A 24,662-nucleotide genomic window follows, 5' to 3' on the forward strand; every position below is an offset into this window, starting at 1 on the left:
ATAACAATAAGTGTTCAGGTATGCCAACGGATTCTCCCCTTCCCCATAGCTAAGTAGGTCTATAGCGTTGTGAAATTATACGTCCATCAATAGGTGTTATGGCGACATCTAGTGGCCGTTGTTTGCCAATGCAGCAGCAGATGGCGCAAGGGCTGTCTTATGCAACACCATTTTTACCTTTTCTAGTGGTTTTTTCCTCCAGAACTTCGCCTCACATTCACGTAAGCAGCTAGTTATCATCTGTTACTTTTCATCACATTAATTAGACGTTGAGTCAATTATACTGTTAATATAGTGTTTGTGGATCAATCAAGACAAGATGTGGCCTCTGTACAATACATTTATTAGCAATAAGCAGCCATATTTAAATATGTATTTTCTAATACAACAATTAGGTTAATGCAGCATGGCCTATATGTTAACAGAGATGGGCGGTATCTACATGGCACTAATAAACCTACAAGCAAAACTCAAAATATACCAGACACTAAAAACCCTGACAACAAAATCAGTGGTGGACAGATGGAAAACTCAACAATTTAAATAAAAGTCTGTGGAAGGGGAATGGCAAGTAAAAAATAATGTTCCAAACAAAACAAAAACATTGCCTGTAGGCTTCAAGGTTGGGTTTGACATTTTAAACCAAGGTTTTGTCTGCAGGTCTTCCACAGTGGCAGCAGCCAGCTGAATGCTCAGTGTGATGTAACAGTCCTGATGACGCCTGGCTGAATGCTCAGAATTCACCTTTTTCACTTCCCACCAATTCACCCATTTTGTGTCTAAAAGGCAGGGAGTAACACAGGTGCAAGCAAAACAACTAGTTTCCAACTTCCAGTCCATTGAGGTGTTCCAGTGCACAGCCCTCCTTAAGGTTTTGCTTGCACTTGTGTTACTCGCTGCCTTTTAGACACAAACAGGGATGCAAAGTCATAGGTCGTGAAAAAAGTGACAGATACCAGGAGACATAAAACCACTCAGAAATCCTATTTTAGGATGAAAAAGGTTGATTGTCGCCTAAAGGTGACTAGTTTGCATCCCTGCACAAAATGGGTGAATTGGGTGGGAAGTGAAAAAGGCCAATGTCACAGAGTCCTGATGGCAGCTGGCTGCCTGCCTGCAGATGGACCACAGTCAGATCCCACTATGCTGGGAGAAACTCGGACAAAATAAATAACTTCTTGTGACACCGTTTTCCAAATGTAAATGTTAAGCCTGACATAATACAGAATCTGCAGTGGAGGCCTGAGGGGAGAAACATCTATTGGTGGTATGGTGGCCAAGTTGTGTTGTAAAAGAGGAAAATACCATTCTATAGAATATCAAGCAGAGTGAGCCACTAGGTTTTATCAGGGAAGAGGTGGCGGCCATAATGCTATCATCTTATTTGTTGTAAGCTTTCCATTGAGGAGTTTGTCACTCATAACTCTTGGTAACAAATTCCCGAACGTGACCCGACAAGCAACTATGATGATTATTAATTATTATTACTACGGCATTATTATTTTATTATCATATTATCATTAGTTATTTTCGGAGTACAACCAATCAATATGCCAATGTAACTTTGAAGGTTAGTACTGCGAATGGAAAATCTCTTAAACTCATTCAATTCAACTCGTTCATAACTCACTTTGCTTGAATGTTTACACCGAATTGTACACAACTTAAAGATTCAATAAATCATTAAAACTCAATTGTACACAACTTAAAGATTCAATAAATCATTAAAATTCATCGTTAAGCAGAGCATGAACTCTCAATTTGTTGAGCATGGGGAAAAGAAAAAAAAGAAAGTTCCTCAATGGCGCTATACTCTGATTCCTATGATACACCTTGTAGACATACTGGAATACTGCTTGGGGAAAAAAGGTATTATTTAAAAATGTAAAATTTACTCCTGGTACTGTATGGTTGCAAGACATCCATACGCAACACATATCCACGTTTTAATTAGTCAAATCTTCCTTCTTTCTTCTTCTTTTTTTCTTTACAGCCACCCAGCCTTTTGAGATGCACCCAAGTCCGATGAGGATCAAAGCAGGATTTCAGGCCATTACTGTAAATTGTGACTTTGTCCAATAAGAGAGACCATAAACACTGCTCTTAAATAATGATATCATTAAAACATTGCTAATAATTAATCTTACTTCGCACGCACTTTCCATTTCAGTTGGACAAAATAAGAAAGAAATCAAAATCATATTTGCAAACAGACAACTTTACAGAATTCTTAGAATTAAGGCAGACTAAGAAACGGTACTGGGAATTCCCACTAAAAAGGTACAAAACTGGGTTAAGAAATAATATTGAACATAAAACAGTTACCAACACCTGCGATGCACGGACAAGTAAATGTGTGTGGTGTGTATGTGTATAACAAATAGGAGGAAGGAAAGTCTGGTTCATAGCCAAATGCTACATCAGTCTAAACATGCAATGCTTACAGCTGGACAAGGGCGGGGCAACAGGACTGGGCTCACCTCATTCTTTATGCATCAATTCAGGAAGGGGATTTCATCCATCTCCTGCCACAGAGAGCCTCCGATATCCAATACGTAACAAAACTAAGAATAATGGTTTCTTTAAGTGAGGATTATGCACGTTTCAAGCTAGAAATGAACCGATCCCCAGCCCTGATAGGCTAGGAACCCCTTTCCAACAACCCATTCATTCACCAAAAAACAAACAAACAGAAACTCCAGTCAGTCATTCAACTCCCAACACGCTTTCTGGTTTGGCACAAGAAAATCCTCACGGTGAACTTAACAGTCGACTCGGCAAAGAAAAAAGTACCCGAAATACCAAAACGTGTTGTTTTTCCTATTAAGGCCGCTATCGTACATTGCATTCAACCAATTGCTTAAGATCAGATGCTGTTAATTTGTACACATCTTGACAATTACGTGACAGCATGATGTTGTAAACCCTGTAGTGAGTGAGTTCTGGCGCTGAGCAGTCTTTGAGACCTGGGTTTTGCGGAAGGAAGAGGGAGACGCCTTTAAAAGTGAAGCGTCGGGAGAGGACGAGCCATCGTAATGGCGCGCGGTGACCGTTTAACTCTCCACTCAATCGTGTGTTTTTTCTCATACCGAGCGGGCAAAACAAGCCGCTGCGCACGCATTGCACCCTCAATTCTTGCCTCCTATGACATCTCAACAACCCCCTCTCTGCTATATCTCCTCTAAAGACAGCAGGCGTTTGTGTCCTAGTCTGACTGTTGTGGGAGAAGGTGGTTGTTGTTGTTGTTGGTGGTATTGTTGTGTTTTTCTGGTTGGGTTGCTGCTGATGGCAGCTGGTCCTTCTTTACTGCAAGTTGTTGTTAGTGCCTGTAGTTGTGGATGGATGTGTAGTTGGGATCTGTTGCTGTTGGCATCTTTAGTCCAACTGTTTGCTGCCGTCTGCTTTCTGGTCCAAGCGGCTCTTGCTGCTCTTCACCATATAAATAAAATAGGTCAGGGTCTCCTTCTCGTTCACCGGGATATTCCTGAAGTGACGACTCACCGTCTAAAGAGGGAGAGAGCAAAAAAGGTTAAAAAGGGAAAAATGCAACTTCAGATATGCTTAGTGTTATTTACATCAGTCTGTCATGTCCAATAAATAACACTGTAAGCTGTTATTTACATCAATCTGTCATGTCCAATAAATAACACTGTAAGCTGTTATTTGTCATGTCCAACGGATTCTAGGAGGTATTTTGTGCTGCATTTTTTTACACACTTTTTCCTAAATCTGCCTTATCCACATTTATGTCAGCTAGTGGTTTCCTAGAATTTCCCAGAATTACTTCAACGACTTTCTTCAACTCCGCAGAGAACTCAATATGAGAGAGCGAAGGAAAGGCGGGAGAAGCGCTCATCACTCAACACACAGCCTCCCTGATCACTGTGTTTCCACTGTGTTTCCCTTCAATTTTGTCCAACTTTGAAAAACATCTGAATTATGAGACGATTAAAAACACGTAATACAAACACCGTTCATATGTAAAGAGAGAAACACTAAAGTCACTGAGTACATGGACACGAGGAGACTTCCCCCCCCCCAAGGGAGACATTTAATCAAGCCTGAACTAAACCCTAACTGAAGGCTGTTTTTGATTTGTAAAAACCAAGCTTAAGCAGAAGGAAACAAACATCCTTCATATCGCCTCTCGCACTACTCAGGGGCCACTAGTTCTACTGAATGGGGCCGGGCATGGAGACAGCTGTAATTGGTTGTGGGCTGTTGACTGGCACTTTATTAATGGAGTGTAAGGCTCATTAATAGGGGCCCTGAACCTCTCCAAAAGCCTGGGGAAACATTCAACTTACAGCCCCCCACCGCTCCGCCCGGCCCCCGGGCCCAGCCGCCCGCCACAGGGTCAGGCTGGAAGCCCTACATAGAGGGGGCATTTGTAAGGATAACGCCCGAGCCAGCTGCAACATTACAAGGGGTCCACCTGCCGATGTGGCGAATTACTCTAACAATCTCTCTATGACCAATTACTGTGTAATAGGGCCTGCCACACCACATATATCACAGTAAATGAGTAATATGGAGGCGAGGCTGGAGAAGAAAGAGCTTCATCGGTTCCTTGGAGAACTCTTAAACGGCGAGGAAGACAAATCAGGCTGACGATCCCAATCAAACCCTTACAAGGAGGGATGGAAGAATAACGCCGCATCAACTTCATGCTCAAGATGTTGCTAAAACATTGTTGTAATTGTAAAAGTACATTTGTTATTCTGTACGAATGCTGTGCATCTTGCTGTGTGTTGGAAACTAATACCATTATTATTTTATATCATTAACGCCCATGCACTCCTGGTTCAATCATAATGCAGGGGTTGAGCTTATTCAAAACAAAGGACAAAATTGAAGACCTATTTGTCCATGTTGATGCAGTGCAAGAAAATCGACTACGTAAATGCGTCGACTTGCATAACGTCCGTCGAAATAAGTGAAGCAAAGATAATTAATCTTCCTTCCAATCTTCCTCTATAATCCAATTCAATTGTCAGTGGATTTATTATTTTTAATATTCGATTTTTATTCGATTTTTTATGAAAATAAATAAATAAATAAACTGATAAAAAAGTAAGCATTTTTTTTTGTGTTTCAGTCTGGGTGAAATGTTATGTCTCTCCTGATTACATAGTTGAATCGCTTGGTTTGACCAAGTAAAACGACCAAGATGGAAAAATTAACACGTTCACTGCCAATGACGAGTTGACTCGTCAAAAAAAATCCAACGGTTGACTGCCAATGACGAGTTGACTCGTCAAAAAAAATAATAATAATAATTTTGACGGTGGGACGTGGATCAACGCCCCCCACGTCTCCTATAAAAATATTGGAGCCACCGAACGTGTACAACCCATTCCACCGACCCACTAAGTGGCGACAGTGCTCTCCAGACTAGAAAAAGCCGAGCCAAAACTGCAGGGGAACGTGCGAGGAAACCATTCTCATACTGTAAAATGGATTGGCGAAAACGCTTTCGCTTTCGCGCATTATCGCGCTGGGAGCTGGCGGTGGGGGACTGCAAATTTGCATAATAGATTATGCGTGCAACACACTTTGAAACACCGGCAGAAAGCCCACAATCGCACGCAGCTTCATTGCAGCTGAGCTCACAACCGAAACGACTCATGCAGACTCGCCCAAAGAGCAGCCGCCAGCAGCCAGGCAGCACAGACAGGCAGAGCCTCGCTTGTGACAAACGCTGCAAAGCCACCAGAGACACACCCACGGAGGGAGGAGTTTGAAGGAGAGGGGGGTTTCCTGCTGCTATGGAGGAAATTACTGTTCAAAACTATTGTTTAGATGTCTGACGTCTTACGCCAAAAATAAATGGTTAAAGTGACTGTTCTATCGAATTTCACAAAAAGCCATTTATCTCAGAATAAATTTTCAGACGCTGAAACCATGCTGTATTCTACTGCTAATGCCTACATAACTACTAACTCTACAAACTAACTCTTTTAGACAGAGAAAGCACACATTCTATTAGTTCTTTTGAGATCATTTGTGTTCACAAAATCTTAGCAGAAAATAATCCTCGGCTCTTGAAAGATGAGCCAGAATCCTAAAAAAAAAACCTGGGCAGAACCTACCTACAGTATTGAAAAAACGGCTGGCAGTGAATGTGTTAATAACGGATTAAATCCCTTGGTTTGTATGCTGAATGCAGAAGAGGACGTGACTTTGGTGCTGCTATGCGATCCAGCAGGCTATTAAAAAGAACAGGACATAATGTTTACTTTGGTGCTGCTATGTGATCCAGCAGGCTATTAAAAAGAACAGGACATAATGTTTACTTTGGTGCTGCTATGTGATCCAGCAGGCTATTAAAAAGAACAGGACATAATGTTTACTTTGGTGCTGCTATGTGATCCAGCAGGCTATTAAAAAGAACAGGACATAATGTTTACTATGGTGCTGCTATGTGATCCAGCAGGCTATTAAAAAGAACAGGACATAATGTTTACTATGGTGCTGCTATGTGATCCAGCAGGCTATTAAAAAGAACAGGACATAATGTTTACTATGGTGCTGCTATGTGATCCAGCAGGCTATTAAAAAGAACAGGACATAATGTTTACTATGGTGCTGCTACAGTATGTGATCCAGCAGGCTATTAAAAAGAACAGGACATAATGTTTACTATGGTGCTGCTATGTGTTCCAGCAGGCTATTAAAAAGAACAGGACATAATGTTTACTATGGTGCTGCTATGTGATCCAGCAGGCTATTAAAAAGAACAGGACATAATGTTTACTATGGTGCTGCTACAGTATGTGATCCAGCAGGCTATTAAAAAGAACAGGACATAATGTTTACTATGGTGCTGCTATGTGATCCAGCAGGCTATTAAAAAGAACAGGACATAATGTTTACTTTGGTGCTGCTATGTGATCCAGCAGGCTATTAAAAAGAACAGGACATAATGTTTACTATGGTGCTGCTATGTGATCCAGCAGGCTATTAAAAAGAACAGGACATAATGTTTACTATGGTGCTGCTATGTGATCCAGCATTTTTTTTTTTTGACGGTGCTACGTGGATCAATGCCCCCCGCGTCTCCTATGGAGATATTGGAAGTATTGAATGTGTATAATCTATTTTACCGACCAGCTAGGTGGCGACGGTGCCCTCCCGACAGAGAGAAAGTCAACCAAAAGCAGCCGCCTCCCGCGGCTGCTTCCTCCATTCTCAAGGAAATGGCTTGCCGATTTTACAGTCATCAGTCACCAGACTCGCCGCTCTCGGGCCGCGCCAGCAGCAGCACACGGGGGATTGCAAATTTGCATAAGCCTAGAGTCGCACAGGGCTTCATCGGGGCTCTCAAACCCAAGAGACGAGTGAGACCTATCCACACTCGCTGCCAGGGAGGGAGGCTGCTCAAACTCGCTGCCAGGGAGGGAGGCTGCTCGAACTCGCTGCAGCAGCAGCAGCAGCAGACCACTCGCTTGTGACAAATGCAGGCTAAAAGCCACTAGACACGCCCACGGAGGGAGGAGTTGAAGGAGAGGGCGTTCGGAACTATATTGTTTGGATGTCTGATCTCTCACTGATGCCAAAAATAAATGGTTAAAGTGACTGTTCTGCCTGTTTGATTGAATTTCACAAAACTGCGATTATCTCAGCTTTCACTCTCAGACAGCTGAAACCATGCTGTACTCAACGGCTAATATCTACATAACTACTAACTCTACAAACGAACTCTTTTAGACAGAGAAAGCACACATTCTATTAGTACTTTTCTGAACTTTGTGTTCACAAACTCCAAGCAGAAAAGAATCCTTGGCTCTTTTAAAATGAGCCAGAATCCTCAAAAAACGGCCTGGCAGAAGCTACCTACAGCAAAAAAAAAAACGGCTGGCAGTCAATGTGTTAAAAAGAACAGGACATAATGTTTACTTTGGTGCTGGTATGTGATCCAGCAGGCTATTAAAAAGAACAGGACATAATGTTTACTATGGTGCTGCTACAGTATGTGATCCAGCAGGCTATTAAAAAGAACAGGACATAATGTTTACTTTGGTGCTGCTATGTGATCCAGCAGGCTATTAAAAAGAACAGGACATAATGTTTACTTTGGTGCTGCTATGTGATCCAGCAGGCTATTAAAAAGAACAGGACATAATGTTTACTATGGTGCTGCTATGTGATCCAGCAGGCTATTAAAAAGAACAGGACATAATGTTTACTTTGGTGCTGCTATGTGATCCAGCAGGCTATTAAAAAGAACAGGACATAATGTTTGCTAGTAACGTTACAATTAAATCCCTAGACTAGGGTTGTGCGATGTCCTCAAAATACCCATCGTGATTGTTTTATAGTGAAACATCGTGTTGTGATGGCATCGTCATTGACAGGTGGGGGTGGGGAGAATAATTAATTATTTATTAAGTCGCTGCGTTGCTGTAATGCCATTTGGCTAGGCGCTGCAAAGCGTTCACGTTAACAACAGGACAGCTGAGCCTGAGCAGAGCTCTACATGGGCTACGTGGGCTTGAATAGGCTATTAGCCTCTCAACTGAAGTGGGCAGTGGCTGTCACTACCAGCAATTTGAACGGCGCAAAACAAATAACGTTAACGTTACAGATCCTCACCAACAACGTGTGTGTGTTGAATTTAACTAGCTGGCAGAAAACTGACTGAATTACTGGCTGATATGTTAGATTCGCGTGGGCTTTTGAACCTAATTTAATGAGAGAGAGTTTAGAAGAAATGGCTAGAGAAACGCAGCTGCTGTATCTATGGAGCGACTCCAACTTTAACTTTGGAAACAGGAGAGTTAAATTCACAGTTGAAGACTTGTACTCACTTTGTCTTAAAAAGTTTTCACAACAACACAGCCGACTTCTCACTCGCGGGGGACGCCCCAGCGACATTAAACAAGCGCACCCAGTTCAGAAAAGCAGTGGAGCGGAGGAGGGGGAAGAGGGGAGGCTTCCCTGAACTGACCTGGGTGCGCTTGTTTAATGCCGCGGCGCGTCCCCCGCGCGTCACAGTAAGTGGATTTGGCCTTTTTTATTATTAATTCGAACAGATAATTAATTACAATGATCCGATGTAGAAGGCTCAGAGGTCGATGGGGGGTTGGCCCATCACGATGGTCGATGCCATCGTCCATCGTGCTGCCAACCCTACCCTACACAGAACCTTTTAATTGGTTATGAAATACTGGTACATGCCTCTATGAGCAAATGAGACCATCAGCGAGGGGACTACATATTTCGTTATCATTATATGTCTGCGCAACGCTCAGTCAGGACCGGAGTAGGCTAGCGGACTCAGCGGAGGAGAGCAGCCAGGCAGTGAAGCCTTGCTCGGCCAGTCGCCAGGAAACGCATGCGGTTTAGTTTTTTTTTCTCTCTCAAACAATTGAAAACGGCCGTATTGTTGGCTGATCAAGGAGATCGATTTTATTCCACCAGAGGCTGAGGGCAGCAAGACAAAAGACTGCGGAAAATAACAGGAGTTTGGGAAGGTATTCTCCAATAAACATCTCCGCCTAAGGCCTAAATACTCCCGAGTTGAGGCGGACACCACGCATGCATACGAGCACATGTGAAGGGAGAGGGGAGGGGAGAGAAGCATCGTTAATCCACTGCACGCTCCCCTATATCCAGATCCAGACTCAGAAAACTTTATGAATTCATCACGTGACAAAATGATTTGTTTTCACACACTGGTTGGCCAAAGTGAGACGGACGAGATGCGCCGTATAAAAAGAAAAAAAGAGAAAAAAAGCATTAAAAAATGTATTAAAAATCGTTTTTCCCAAAAAAAAAAATCAAGTTGTATTCCTATTTATGCAAATCGAATAATATTCTAATACCGAAATTCGTTTCAGCAGCCCTACTAGATAGTTCCATTAAAATATCAGATTTCAAAATAAAAGTTTTTATTGGTTAGACTTGTGTAGAATGGCTTTTATTTCGGAAAAAATCTGACCGAAAGTCATATTGTTGTTCTCGGCTAGCGGAAGCGGCTGACGTTAGGTAGTGAAAGTGAAGTTGGCTCCGTCTATCACATGGACAAAACATCTAAAGTGTGAGAGTATTTTAGACCGAGACCCAACAATGTGCTGCTCTGTAACGTAAAGCTCTGCAAATTAGAAATGACGTAAACGTAACGTTGGGTGCGTTTGGAAATAGCCACTCCGATAAAAATAATAATCGTTAGATTAATCGACTAATCGAAAAAAATAGTCGTTAGATTAGAAAATATATATCGAGAAGAAAATCGTTTGGGACAGCCTTACAGAAGGCGACGGTATTTTTTTTAAAGGGGACAGTTCATGAACGCATGCGGTGGGGAAATCATTAACCAAATCAACATTGATTAATGTAACTAATTGAATTAAATGAGCACAACTAAGTTGGTTAGAGGTTCTAAATGTCGGTTTCGATACATTTTTGGTTAACTGTCCAGCCCTAGTCACCGCATATGCATTCAGCTGGGGTTGTTACCTCTGCCAGTTGGGCCTTGTTGAGGCCGGGCCTGGTCTGCAGCTTGTAGTGTCGCTTATAGCGTCTCAACGTGTTCACCTGCAGCTGGAACAGATCCACCTGTAAACAAGGAAGTCATCAGGAAAACAGTTATATATACAGTTTTATATTTAGTTTAGTTTATTTGTTTATTTGGACGGGACAGTGCAAAATTAATGGACACAAAGAACATAATCAGAGTGTAAAAATTGCCGGATTTAGCACGAGACTCGAGCACGAGGCTCGAACACGTTGCACATGGCACGAGGCTAATTTCCATCCATTGTCCCCGAAACAAACAAGACATACATGGACATACCTACATACAATACAAACATACATACATACATATATACAGCCGGCAGTAATGGTTTCAAAATATACTCAGATTAGCAAACATGAAACATTATTACTGTTTTGAACGAGTAACAAGGCACACTTCAATATTATACAGGTACAATCCATTTGTTGAAAAAAGTACAGGGATTACAGGCCGAAACTACTCCAATACTGACAGCTGGGTTAAAGGCAGGGGGGAGGCGAGGTAGGGCAGCGGAGCTGACAGAGACGGTTGGACGTGGGGGGGGGCTGGGGGGTGAAAAAATGTCCAGTGTGTGTGTGTGTGTGTGTGTGCATGTCCTTGTGTGTGCATGTCCTTGTGTGTGCGTTGTGTAGACTTGTGAGCTCTGTTGCAGACGATATATATATATATATTAGGGCTGTCAGCGTTAATCGCGATGCGATTAAGGGCCGACCATAACGCGTTTTTTTTTATCACGCATGCCGCTATTTTGTCCCTTCGACGCACCCGTATTTGTAGTCAAGCCGGTCGCAGCGGTTTCCTGTCTCCTGCTGTTGGTGGTGTTGAAGCAACACGCTTCTAAATGGCTCGTTTTACTAAAAAAAACAACTCCCAAATGGCACAGTGGACAAGTCAACAGTAGTTTGCACGGAATTAAAATATCACCGATGTACATTGAGTTTGAGCTATCACCTAAAAGCTAAGCATACAGGAGCAGCTAGTGTCGCCGTAGCTGTGTGTGTGTGTGTGTGTGTGTAGCCTCAACGCGAGACTCGTCATCACTCATTCTTCCTTCAGAGTCTTGGATGCGCAGGTCCTCTAACCACTGGGAGGTCGCCTCCACCGAGCCATTATTCACATGGAAGTGCTCAGACACAGCCTTCTTCGGCTGTGTCATTTTGGGTTTTGACTGCTCTACAGCGCCGACACTGGAAGTATCGGTTCATTCTGTTCAAGATACATTTTGTAGACATTGTTACCTCCTGTCTACATTGCACTTCTATTGAATTAAAAATAAATCTAAAATTCAAGATCACAAAGTACATTTATTTGCATTAATTTGATTCCCAATCATGACACACTGGTAAGAATTATTAATATCGAATTAAAAATGCTTTGAAATGCAAAATAATGGCATTTTAAAGATGCGATAAAAAGATGCGATTAATCGCGATTAAGAAAATGAATCGTTTGACAGCCCTAATATATATATATATACATATACATATATATATATATATACATACATATACATATACATATACATATACATATACATATATATATATTTTGCGGGAATCCCGCAGAGTTCCTGCATATTTTCAATTTACAAAGGGGGAGTAATCCCGCAATGGTTTGTGTGGACCGATCTGTGTTTGTGCGGAACGTTGCTGCATTCAAAACGACTGGCCGGACGCGTTAACACGGGCGGACCAAATCTCATTTCCTTGGCCAGTTGACAACAAACATTAGCACACTAGCTCTGTCCGCTCAGTCCTCTCTCGACATCAACGCTCCTCTGCTGGTTTCTCGTGGATACAGACAGCTGCTTGCAAACGTGGTGGATCACTGGCTAAAAACGAAAACTACGTCGTCAGAAGGGGGACCCGCACAGAAAAAACAAACGGGTCGAACAACAAGGCACTTCTAGTGGTAACGTTAACGTAACACAGAGTAACGTCAGTGTCAGTAATGTTTAAGTTATTGACGAAGAAATCGATAGTGACAATGACATTAATAACGTTAATTCTCCCGATGCCGAGTGCCAGTGATGTCGACGTTGTTGATGATCCAGAGAACGAGAACGACGTTAATGAACCCGAGACACGCACACGAATAATGTAAAGACGTTGAAAATGGGCGGAGTGTTCCTTTAAGGGGGAATCCTATACAACACCCAGAATGCATTGTGCATGTCACTGACTGGAAACTCGACACCACCAAGACAAAGTTGACTGGATGAAATCTCTTTACTGAGCCATATTTTCATTTACAAAATGTTTTCTTCATCGAGTCTGGATGTGTTGTGAAGTTATAATTACAGCCACCGGGGGCACTGCATACGCAGCAGTGATGTTACGCTACAGTTAAGATGGTACTGACAGAAGAAGTTTTGTTGTTGTACCAGAGACGGTCAATATTAAAGGTCTCTGGTTGTATGTTAGCTAACATGCTAGAAGCAGCCTGTCCTCTCTCCTTGTGACTACCGAGCTAAATAAAGAGTCAAGTTAATAACATGACTGACTGGAGTTCAGAACACTAGATAAATCACACCTGTTTTCAAAGGGTTATGAAACAAACCAGCGCGATGGAGTCAGTTACGTTATGTGGAGTTTATGTCTGGATATATATATATCCAGACATAATATCGTTTGACGTTATATCCTATATCTGGATGTAACGTTACAGGTAAAGTTAACACGTCGCTGTTCGTTGTTGTTCTGTATTCAAGTTGGCAAAGTCCACATAATATTCTGTCGGAAAACAAGTCAGGTTCAACAAAAGCACTGTGACGTTTGTTGCAACGTGAGGCAGAGTTTGGCCGTCACTCGCTAATATCTTTCAGACACTGTGTGATTCAACAGCGTGATGCCTCCTGTCATGAAACTAGTTTTCATCCAAATACTACTGATCTTTTAAATCGTTTAAACCTGTCACAAGCGTAGTGACTGGACAGGAGTGTAAACACACAACGTCAAATGCCTGGTGCTGCCCGCTTCGTCATCGTTAGGGAGCGGTAAAAAATAATAATAATAATGAAATACCGATAGCAGCATCGAACGTCCAGGACCTTATTGATACTCCTGGTACCGACTAGGGCTGCACGATTAATCGTATTTTCATCGTCATCGCGATATGAAAATGCGCGATGAACACATCGCAAAAGTCACATGTTATCGCAAGTTTACAGTGCACCTGAACGCAACATGCAAGATACCGGCTGAATAAGTGTCCAAATGTTCATGTCATTCTGGCCACTTCTGTTATAACATTTCAGTCTGGAATATGGAATATCTTTCAATAATCGTTATGACTAAAAGGCTAAAAGTAATCTCATGTGTAAGAAATGACTGTTCTACATTGAAGTAAAAATGTAAATAATTAACTTGTTGGTTTTGGATTTTTTTTTTACTTCAAGAGTGCATTTTTGTTCGTATGACCCTCAACACATGCTTAAATTAACACACTCATATTGCAAAATGAATTTAGGCCCTCACTGTAATACTTCAGAAGTTGAATTTGAAGTTCAGCATTAATACATTTGTCATTTTTTGTCTTAGATTTACCTTTGTGTGTTATTGCAATATAAAACTACATAATTGAGAATCGATTCTAGATTCTGGAATCGAGAATCGTTGGAATCGATTCTAGATTCTGGAATCGGATCGTGACCCCAGGAATCGGAATCGGATCGGATCGTGGCTTAGCCGGATCGGAGCACCGCTACCCATTAATATTTTTGTTTATAGCATTTTTTTATTTATCGCAGGTCATATCGTCATCGCAATATTGAACAGTGTTATCGCACATCGCAGCTTTTCCTCATATCGCGCAGCACTAGTACCGACCAATCCGGAACCGGTACCAAATAATACCGGTGCAAGATACCCATCCCTACTGGTTGGTTACTACTTATTTTATGGGATTTCATTGGGGTGGTTTCAGGGTCTCTTAACAGCTTCCAAGGGCATTTCTGAGAAACAGGATTTTCTCCTCCTGCCTCCAGCACGGACATGTTGGAATGATTTCATTAAGCCTTCTAAAGGGCTTCTGCTTCTGTTTCAGCTATGAGATAAGAGCAAACTAATGATCGCCAGGGAGAAACTGGGCCATGTGCAGCAGCAAATGCAAGGATCCCAGACAGATAAAACAGAACATAAATGTATTAATACATTGTAAATGGTTCAATCTGTCAAACAGATAACTATCCTATATCTAAAGTACTTTGTGTCAAAGAGACCATACATTAAAAACATAAACAGTGCTACAATGTCCTGTGTGTTGCTTTCTTTTGTCTACAAAGTACAGAAGAAACAGAAATGAGTCCACTTTTACAGAGAAATCTGTAAATCTTTCCTGCCCTGCTACATCTCTCTCTGCTGTGAGTCTCACCTGTACTTTTACATCATTAATCAGGGCTGAGCGAATCAATACACTACACATACTTCTACAATTAAATAGTCAAAAATATAATTAGTGGCGGTCAGTAGGCATGGTCTTAGGTGTTACCGGTGTTAAACGGTGTTGAGGCATACACCGATTACATAACATGCCCACCGTTAACACCTTCCACTCCACCCGCTCATGACAGTTTCAGCATGCGCTCAGCTGTGCTGCTGTATACTACAAGCACTCCCTCTATCCTGGCTGTCTAAGTGCATCATATCTCTGGTTAGACAGACCAACAAGTAACGTTAGTTGTACATGTCGTGAACACAATCCCCCCTCATACACATGTAGGCAAGACCCTTATCTAAGCCTGTGTGTATTCTCTTGCCACTGCCATCTCTGGAAATGTGGTTTTAACAGAGCTAAATCTCAGCTAGAATTGATGCTAATAGGTTAGCTAAACCTCCGCTAACATTGATGGTAATAGTTTGCATTGATGACTTAGCTGTGATAAAAGCACATGCTGATGCTACTCAGCTATTGTCATTCCCTGGTTTACTGCTGCTTGTTGGTCACGTTAATCCCATGGCCAGAAAAAATCCCCAGATTTGTGGCTAATGACGTTAGTTTCTTTTCTCCAGGAGGAGATCTGTCCCTAGTGTTTAACAGCTCACAACAGCGCGCAGCAGCATGGATGGGAGGGGCTGACTGACTGGGGGAGAAACATGGGGTAGAAAGGATTGTGTGCAAAGTAGTCTAATTTATAGACCGACAAACGTAACCGCTCCAAACTATTCTCTGTGGTTAACCTGACATCCCTACCACGCTTGTATTAGTGACTATCTTGACGGGTGTGTCGGACTGAGAGCAGTTGAATTAAAAATCCGGACCGTGAGGACTGCTGAGCAGCTCTGGAGTGTGTGTGTGGGTTTTTTTACGGTGTCACCGGTGCTGTCACGTGTTTATTACCCAGTGGGAAAATGTCCACACCGTGGCATCCCTAGCGGTCAGTGCTGATTGTGGCGGGCCACCACAAAGTGTTCTATGCGTAGGGATGGGTACCGAACTCTGTACTTTTACAGGCACCGACCAAATTACTCGGTACTGCCCCGTACCAGTTCACATAAAAACGAACGGTACCAAATTTCGGTACTTGAACGCATCTGAGTAATAGAAAGAGAGTGGGTAAATTAGAAATTCCGACGGAACCTTAAGGCAACACGAGAGAGCGTTACGTCAGTACGTCACTCTACCTGAAGGTCCTGAAAGCAAAACAGGACCAGCCGAAAGCTGTGGTTACACTTTACCAATATAGACTCAGACAACACTGGTTGCAACATTTGTGATGTGAATTGCAAAGCTGACTAGGGAAACACCTCAAACTTGAGGAAGCATGGTCAAACACAAGATATATTTAGCTAAATGCTGAAGACTGTAACGTGTTAGATAGCCTGAGTGAATGAAGCAGACACCGCACCGCAGCTAACGTTAGCAGCACCTCCTCAGCTCGTCAGCTGTAACGTTAGCTGAAGTCTTTGAGGAAGATGATGACGGAACTTGAGAGAGGCATCGACTTCTACAACATCAGGTAACATTTAATTAGCTAGCGTTAGCTGGATAAGTTGTTTCACTGCCGTTGTGGTTGTTAGATAACGGGGCTTTTCACTGTCTTGGCTGAGTTAGCTTTATAGCTTAGCGTTGTTAAAGTTCTATAATAATTATCATCAGCTCGTATCACCGACCGTGAGACGTGTTATTTAACGTTGGACTCTTGCTTTCATTGCTAGGTCACCATGTGACAGTGACAGCCGCACAGGAGGAGACACGACTCACCCTCTTCTCAGCGATGGATATGGTTCAGGTAAATTATTATTTTGCATAATGACGAGTGATAATGGGTGTGTTATTCATAGTGTAAGCTATGTTACTAACAATAAATTGTAATTTCTATTAAGATGTGCATAGCACTGACAATTCTTTCTATTGATAACACAAATAATGCTTGATGAATCACAATGCCTTTTTTTATTTTCAGATACCACTCAATAAGCAGAAGAAACCTTCAGCACTTGGGGAGCTCTTTGAAGATGAAGACCAGGCCCTGCTGGAAGCTGTGTTGGACATCAGTTGCCCCTAAGTACTATTCCCCCCATTTCTCCAACCCCACTAAACTAACCTTGCTGCTACAACTCTTGGTTTGGGAGGGGGGAGGTAGGGAGGAGTTTTATTTTGTCTGGTGCTAAATACATAATGTGCTAAATAAAGAACAATGTTGAAATTGAGAAGTTTGGACTTTTTTTTTACAACTGTAATTTTTTTTGTTATTAGAGTGTGTAAAGTACCGAAAATGGTACCGTTTTGGGTACCGTACAGAATTCCAGGTAGCGGTATCGGTTCAAATGTGAACGGTACCCATCCCTATCTATGCATGGGGGAACCCGTAGAGCCTTCTGGCAATAGCAGAACAAACAGGTAGGAGAGGGGTAGAGCGAGGGGAGACCTCGCTCTACCGGCGCGGATGGCATTGTTCTCTTGGACGGAGGGAAAAGTGCTAAAATGGGTCACCAAACATACTTTGGAGGCTGTTAATATACCTGGGCGGGCCGCCCAAGTAATGAGGGGGAAACATTGAAGAGGGTGTGAAAAACAGCAGCAGTCATCGCAATAAAACCTACATTCTCCTGCATGTAGCCAAGTAACATGTACTCTACGGCTGCAATAGGATAAAAATAAATGTACGTATTTTATTACAATAATTTTATTCAAAAACCAAATGTCCGGGGGCATGGTGGCTCAGTGCTACATAACAACAGCCAGATAGTCAACAGTCTTTTTGAAGATTGCAAGCAGCTAGCTATGTGTGTTGTCACATACAGTACGCTGCGTGTGTGAGCAGCATACTACTAGCTAAGGATGGGCATTTTGAAGACATTTCCATAATCGAAATTCGGGAAAATTAACGATCAATTATCGATAGCATAATAATAATTATATATATACCCAGCGGTCTGCGGACCTGTTTGATATATATATATATATTAGAGATGCACCGATCGATCGGCACGTGACCGGAAATGGCCGATTTTCAGCTGATCGGCCGTGACTGGTGACCTGCGCCGGTCAGTCTACATAGCCGATTCTGTGTGCCGGTTGGCTCCCCCCCTTTTTCACGAAAATAAGCCGTGGAGACAGAGGTGCGGCCGAGTCCCGCTCGGCTGGAGTCCAGTCTGAGCGGCTCGCTTCACCTCACTGGCCCCCTTCTCTCTGCTCTCTCTACCCGGGAAGCAGTGCTGCTGCACCCAGCCACAGCGCACAGCTGGCTTGGCGAGGTGAACGTGAGCATTGTGTCCAGTATAACCATTCCCCGACCTGCCTTCTCCATTCCACATCAGCGCTGCTGCCTCAGCCTGTCAGTCATGTTGTAACGTGGATACAGGAGAGACTATTTGTTTCGTATTGCAAATAGAACGACGGACATAATAATAAAAATGCATCGGACTCAAGTGTGCAAGGTTTTCTGTGCGTGACGATCTTTGTTCGGATGGCAGATTAAAAAAAAACGCATACGAAATTTCGGACTGTGTGTAAACTCCGCCTGATATTCAGACTGAAGATCGTCACTGTAACTCATAAACTCATTTCCCCTTCTACTCAAGAGGACTGGTCTGGAGCCAGGCTATAAACTCCTTGTCCATGGATCATTTTGATGTTCTGTTGCACCGGTTTTCTTTTGGAAAAGTAAATGCATGATAGCTGTGTGATATAGGCTATTGGATTTTATTAAAATTTTTATTCATTGTATTTTGCCCAAAAAAGCTCTGTCCAGTAACCTGGAAGACTTTTATTTTGAGATGTGTTTGAGTGAGATGGTTCTACTTCATGCAAATGATAAGAATTGTTATATGAATCTTAATTTTCAAACAAAGTTACAAAAACGTTGTGTAAGCTGTCAATTGTTGTTCTTAGAAAGAAAATCGGAATCGGCAAAAATCGGTATCGGCAAGTCAGACTATTCAAAAATCGGAAATCGGAACCGGCCAACAAAATTGCAATCGGTGCACCCCTAATATATATATATATATATATATATCCGCAGCTTCCAGGTAGGGTTGTGCCGATTGGCGATCGGATCGTATATTGCCGACTCAACGGCTGAAATGACGATTGATTTTCCATAGGCGATTTGGATCGGCCCGCCCCCCGTGTGTGGCTGCTCCCTGACCCCGCCCCCTGTGTGTGGCTGCCTGACCCCGCCCCCCGTGTGTGGCTGCTCCCTGACAGCAGAGATGCCCCGCCCCCCCGTGTGTGGCTGCTCCCTGACAGCAGAGATGTGACGCAGCAGTTTGACTGAGCAGAGTATGTGTTGATCAGTAACCTGACGCTGCCAAATGGATGTTGATCAGACCAGACAAACGCTACTAGCCTACTGCATTCAAACATGTTTCTGATGCCTACTGCATTCAAACATGTTTCTACTAGCTTACTGCATTCAAACATGTTTCTGATGTCCGCAACGAGCCCTGCCACCAAAATCTTTAATTACAAGTCTCCCCGCAGTCGCCCGTCCCCCGATCTGTCTCATCTTCTCTTCTCATTCTCCACATGCCGCATACAAAACTACTCTGTGCTCAGCTCCATAAGAGTAACGTTATATGTAGATGTAGGCAGGCACAATGACCGATGAATAAAACGTTGTTAGACCGTAGTTTTGTGCCACTGTCAGTCAGAGGCTGTAATTAATCGTCCTACGTATCAGTCATGCAGTGCTGCGGGAAGATGAAAGCAATCCATTCCAAACTTTCTGTCCAAACTTAATACCGATCTAATCTCAGTTAGGGTTGTGCGATGTCAGGAATTTATCCATCGTGATTATTCCACAGTGAACCATCGTGATCCACGATGGCATCGTCATTGGCGGGGGTGGGGGGAATAATTAATAATTTATTAAGTCGCTGCGGTGCGGTAATGCCATTCATTGCAATGCGTTCATTACAACTGGACAGCTGAGCTCTTCACGGAGACCAGCGGGCTTCGATAGGCTACTAAAGCCTCTGTGCTAACAGCACAGAGCCAGGTGACTGAATGAAGCAGTGGGTCTCACTACCAACAATTTGAACGGCGCAAATAACAAAACGTTAACGTTACAGGTCCTCACCAACAACGTGTGTGTGTTGAATTTAACTAGCTGGCAGTAAACTGACTGAATTACTGGCTGATATAACGTTAGATTGTAGCCTCAGCAGCAGCAGCAGCTGTGTTTCTCTCTCAACTCTCCTCTCGTCAAATCACTCTCATTAGGTTCAAAAGCCCAAGCAAATCTAACGTTATATCAGCTAGTAATTCAGTCAGTTTACTGCCAGCTAGTTAAATTCAACACACACACGTTGTTGGTGAGGACCTGTAACGTTAACGTTTTGTCATTCAGACTGTTGCGTCTAGCGCTGAGGCTGCTGCTGTGAGCGACTTCAACTTTCACTTTGGAAACAGGCGAGTTAAATTCACAGTTGAAGACTTGTACTCACTTTGGGTTGAAAACAGGAAAGAACGTGAAGTTTCTTCTTTGTCTTAAAAGTTTTCGCAACAAAAGAACTAACTTCTCATGCGCGGGGGACGCACAAGCGACATTAAACAAGCACTCCCAGTGCAGAGAAGCACTAAAGAGGAGGAGGGGGAGGGGAGGCTTCTCTGAGTCTGAACTGGGTGCGCTTGTTTAATGCCGCCGGCGCGTCCCCCACGCGTCACGGTAAGTGGACTTGGTAGTTTTTATTATTAAAACGTCACAAATTTATTTCGAACAGATAATTAATCACGATGATCCGATGTAGACGGCTCAGAGGTCGATGGGGGGGTCGGCCAATCACGATGGTCGATGCCATCGTCCATCGTGCCAACCCCAATCTCAGTTAGTATGAGATGCAGGGAAATGTATTATAGTAGCCGATGTGTTTAGAATTGCATTGTCACGTTGTCCAGACAGTCTTGCTATAGTATAGCGTTATATTTTACATGTTTGCTATATTTAAAGTCGAACTGAACCCGTCCGTCGCGTGCGTCTGAGTTCGGTTCAGACTGAAAACATAATTTGTCTGAGATGACAGGTTGAGAGGCGGGTCATAGTATCATGTCGATTTTATTTGACAATTCTGGGGACTGGATTGGGCTTTAGCCAATCCTGGCATGTTCCGCCTCCAAATCGAGTGGGATTCAGCGTGTTGTGGCGCTCCCCTCGGGAAGAGCCTGCTGACGCGAGGTTAGTGGCTGAGTGCCTTAGTGCCTTCGTGTTGCTGAGCGGAGACATGGACATATTATAAGATGGACTGAGCATTGGTCCCATTCAGTGAAGCCGCTGCATGTTAGATCGCCGCTCTGGCGGTTGAATCCAGTATTAGGTCACAAGGCCCGCCTCCCCATGTTAGTGGATGGGAAAATCACAACCGAAATAATCACAGTATACGTCAGATAATTTTTTTCCAAAAGGTGGTTTGTATCATTTTAGATGATATGAATGATGAATGATATGAATGCCTGTGCAAGTGGTCATTTTTCTGATCAGTTTGTTTTAAGTAGTTATTTGACATATAAAAAGGGATAAAAATGGATGATTGACAGCTGTGGCAGCCAGTCTCAAGCCGTCATTGGCTGGACAGGCTCTTCACATTATAGATCTATCGTCATAGACAAGACACACGGCTTCATCGTTATCTAATGCTGCCTGGAGGTCGGGGTGGCTCTGCTGGGTGTGTGGGGCCGGGAGATGGGCTCTTAGCCTGGGTAGTGCAGGCCTGGAGGTCGGGGTGGCTCATGGGTTGGCTGTGCTGGCTACCAGACATATCAATGGACCGCAATAAAAAGAACATTGTTTTGAGAAAGGTGCGCGAGGAATTAACATTGGTTGGGGACTTAAGTAAGTTCAGAAAATATGTGTTAGTAGTTACTCCAGCTACGTTAGCAATATCGTTAGCCGCTTTCGCTAGTCGGCTGTTTTCATTATTTATCGGCTTAATACTATAACTTAACAACCGATAACGATAGCTGGAAATAACACAATACTATACACATATTTTCAGAACTTACCAGGTTGTCCAACTGCCAGGAAATGTGTTTTATAATGTTAACTCCCATCCCGGTGTAAGATGGGGCCTAATAAGCAAGCACCAGCCATGAGCTAATCGCTAACTGGTTAGCCGTTAGCGTCACATAAACAGGTTTTATTTTTGGTATTAAAGCAACAAACGTTTTTATATGGATATCTCAGAGAAATTCTTTGACTGTGGGGATGTTCGTTCTTCACAAGCTCCTTTCTTAGCTGTTGTAAGGATATAGTTAACAGAGACGAGACTAGGCAGCTAGGCTAACGTTACCACTGAGCTATATTAAATGGAACGTTACAACATTGCTGCGCTATACTCACACTATACCAGTAAACAACGTAGCGTAAAGCGTCAAGGTTAGATTTGTAAAACCAACATTTGCTCCAAAAGGAATTAAATCATAAAGTTAATCAAAATGCCACGGAAACATTATGCTGCTTCGGATAATTTCCCCAGTGAGGCCGAGAGGAGCATACATGCCTCCACTTTTGGTCCGGGCTGAGAGCGCTGAGAGCGCAGCACAGCAGCACAGCAGGTCTAAATCTCCGACAACCAAAATCAGATTTTCGTACAGGCGTCATTTTGATAAACTGATCTCATAGTGGGAATCTTCCTGGTTAGTTTTGGCGAGACAAAAAATATTACAACTTAAAGTGCCATATTTAGAGAGCTAGACTGTATATAAATACACAACGCACTGTGCACATTCTAGAAACAGCAGCTCTACATAAGAAAGTTCAGAGGGGCGGGGAGCCCACAGAGGTTTTAAATCAATGGAGCTACTGCGCAGAATCTGGTTCACTGATCTGGCCGGATTTTGGCTTCAATAAAACATACAGGGAGGAGATAGGGACACTCCCTCCATTCATATATCTCAGTGAGCGGAGAGTACTGCCGGTCGGCCTGGAATCTCCGAGGTGCGACCCCTGACAACCAAGGCTCTCGGAGGCGCACGCCATTATCGCTATAAATGTAAATAATATTCATGGAATGCGAGTTTTAATGAGCCAGTTACATTTCTTTGCATTCTTAGACATTACCGTTTGATTTAGTTTGCATAATTGGTCAAGTTAATAGTTAGTTTATGGGCTAGAAATTCTGCCAGATGACAGGCACTAGGCGCCATTTTCCCCTTCATTTGGAAGAGAAAATTATCCTGAAATGAAGATTTGATTGACAGCTGCCATGTCGTGATATGATTGGTTGAAATGGGGTAGAAATTTGATAGTACTAGGTGACATCAGCAAACTGTAGATTACTGTTATCAATTAAATCTTGAAAAATGAACTTTTGATGTGAAAAAGTGGGAAAAACTAAAGAAATTCGATTTTTGTGATTTTTTTTTGCATACATTATTAAATAGGTTCACTGCATACCCAGGTAATTGAACTAAAAGAAAAGAATAGTCATTTTGGGGTTCAGCTTGACTTTAAACTGCCATGAGATTTGCGGAGAAGACGGTGGGGATGAAAGTCGCTGTGTGGGGGAGGCTCACTTTTAAAAGTCTGTAGGCTACGTTTAACATTATTAGTATCTTATCTTATCAACGTTACTCCGAGCCGATGGTGAGCAGGCAAAGCAGTGGAGAAAAAAGAGATGGACTGAGACGCAGAGCAAAGGCAAGGGCAAGCGCCTGCAAACAGGGCTGCAATCAGACCTTACTAACAAGGCACACACACACACATCACCGCGGACACCAGAAACATGTCAAAATATACAGCAGCAGCATCCATTCACTGACAAATAGTCCGAACCCCACACACTCACTGCTGCGCCACACATCTCTCTGCAAGTTGCCATCAGCGTCCACTGACACACACACACTGTCTGCCCACTGAAGGGGGGGGGGGGGGGTTGGCGATGTCAAACGGTGGCGATTAGACGATCTGAGGTCAAGATCGCGCAACTCTACTTCCAGGCTTATAAACTCGTGACAAAAACCTCCTCATCGGTCCTGATGGCCGATTTCTCAGTCCGACTTGTGGATATTATTATTTGCCACGATGTGTGTGAATTAGGGATGGGCATTTTAAGCAATTTAAATAGTCGAGTACCGGTACTCTCCTTCTATTATGAACGAGTGCTCGAGTACTCGTGTGGGGTGGGGGCGGGCTGTGTGATTACTATGGTAATTAAATAAGAACGCAGACTGAGCAGGGGTAATTTGCTGTGTATGGGGCTGTTCACACATAACGTTTGCATTTTTGCATGGAAAAAGCGCTACCTGGAGCATTTTTTGTCAGGAGAGGGACTGACTGTGATATTAGGTGACGCTAAGCTAACATCTAAAGCCTACCTTTAGACAGTATCTCCGATGGTTGGATTAACGCTTTGGAGCAGACAAGTTGTGAAACAAGCGAAGGCATTTGATTTCCAATACATGTCCATTGTTGCTGAATAGTGATCACCATGAAGCGATTGTCTCCCAAAAAGTGATTCTTTCTCCACATTTCTTGTGACTAACGTTATGGGAAACGACAGTGTAGTCAGTAAACTAGTGCAATGTTTTGAATTAGTTTTATCGGGCGTGCGCTATGCTTCTCATTCGGGAGAATATCTCCAGGCACCATTTTCGGGAAGAGCTGGAAAACTTCCGGTTAAAACTTTCAAAATAATGTTACTTAAACAAAAGTAAATAGCTTATTGATGCACGTTGGAGGAGAAAATGTATTTCAACGAAG

General features: G+C 43.0%; 1 protein-coding gene across 1 annotated transcript in view; it reads right to left on the bottom strand.

Moving 5' to 3' along the window:
- Positions 1-360: 360 nt before the first annotated feature.
- The window catches only part of sap30l (sap30-like), a 31,846-nt gene continuing 7,544 nt past the window's right edge, over positions 361-24,662 (bottom strand). Inside the window, exons 3-4 of the mRNA XM_083648720.1 lie at positions 10,462-10,560; positions 361-3,504 (exon numbers count right to left, since the gene is read on the bottom strand). Coding sequence (XP_083504846.1) covers positions 3,376-3,504; positions 10,462-10,560 — 228 coding nt within the window. The 3' untranslated portion in view covers positions 361-3,375. The remainder of the gene's footprint in view (positions 3,505-10,461; positions 10,561-24,662) is intronic.

The sequence above is a fragment of the Poromitra crassiceps genome (assembly GCF_964638095.1).
Source record: "Poromitra crassiceps genome assembly, chromosome: 1".
NCBI classification, from domain to species: Eukaryota; Metazoa; Chordata; class Actinopteri; order Beryciformes; family Melamphaidae; genus Poromitra; species Poromitra crassiceps.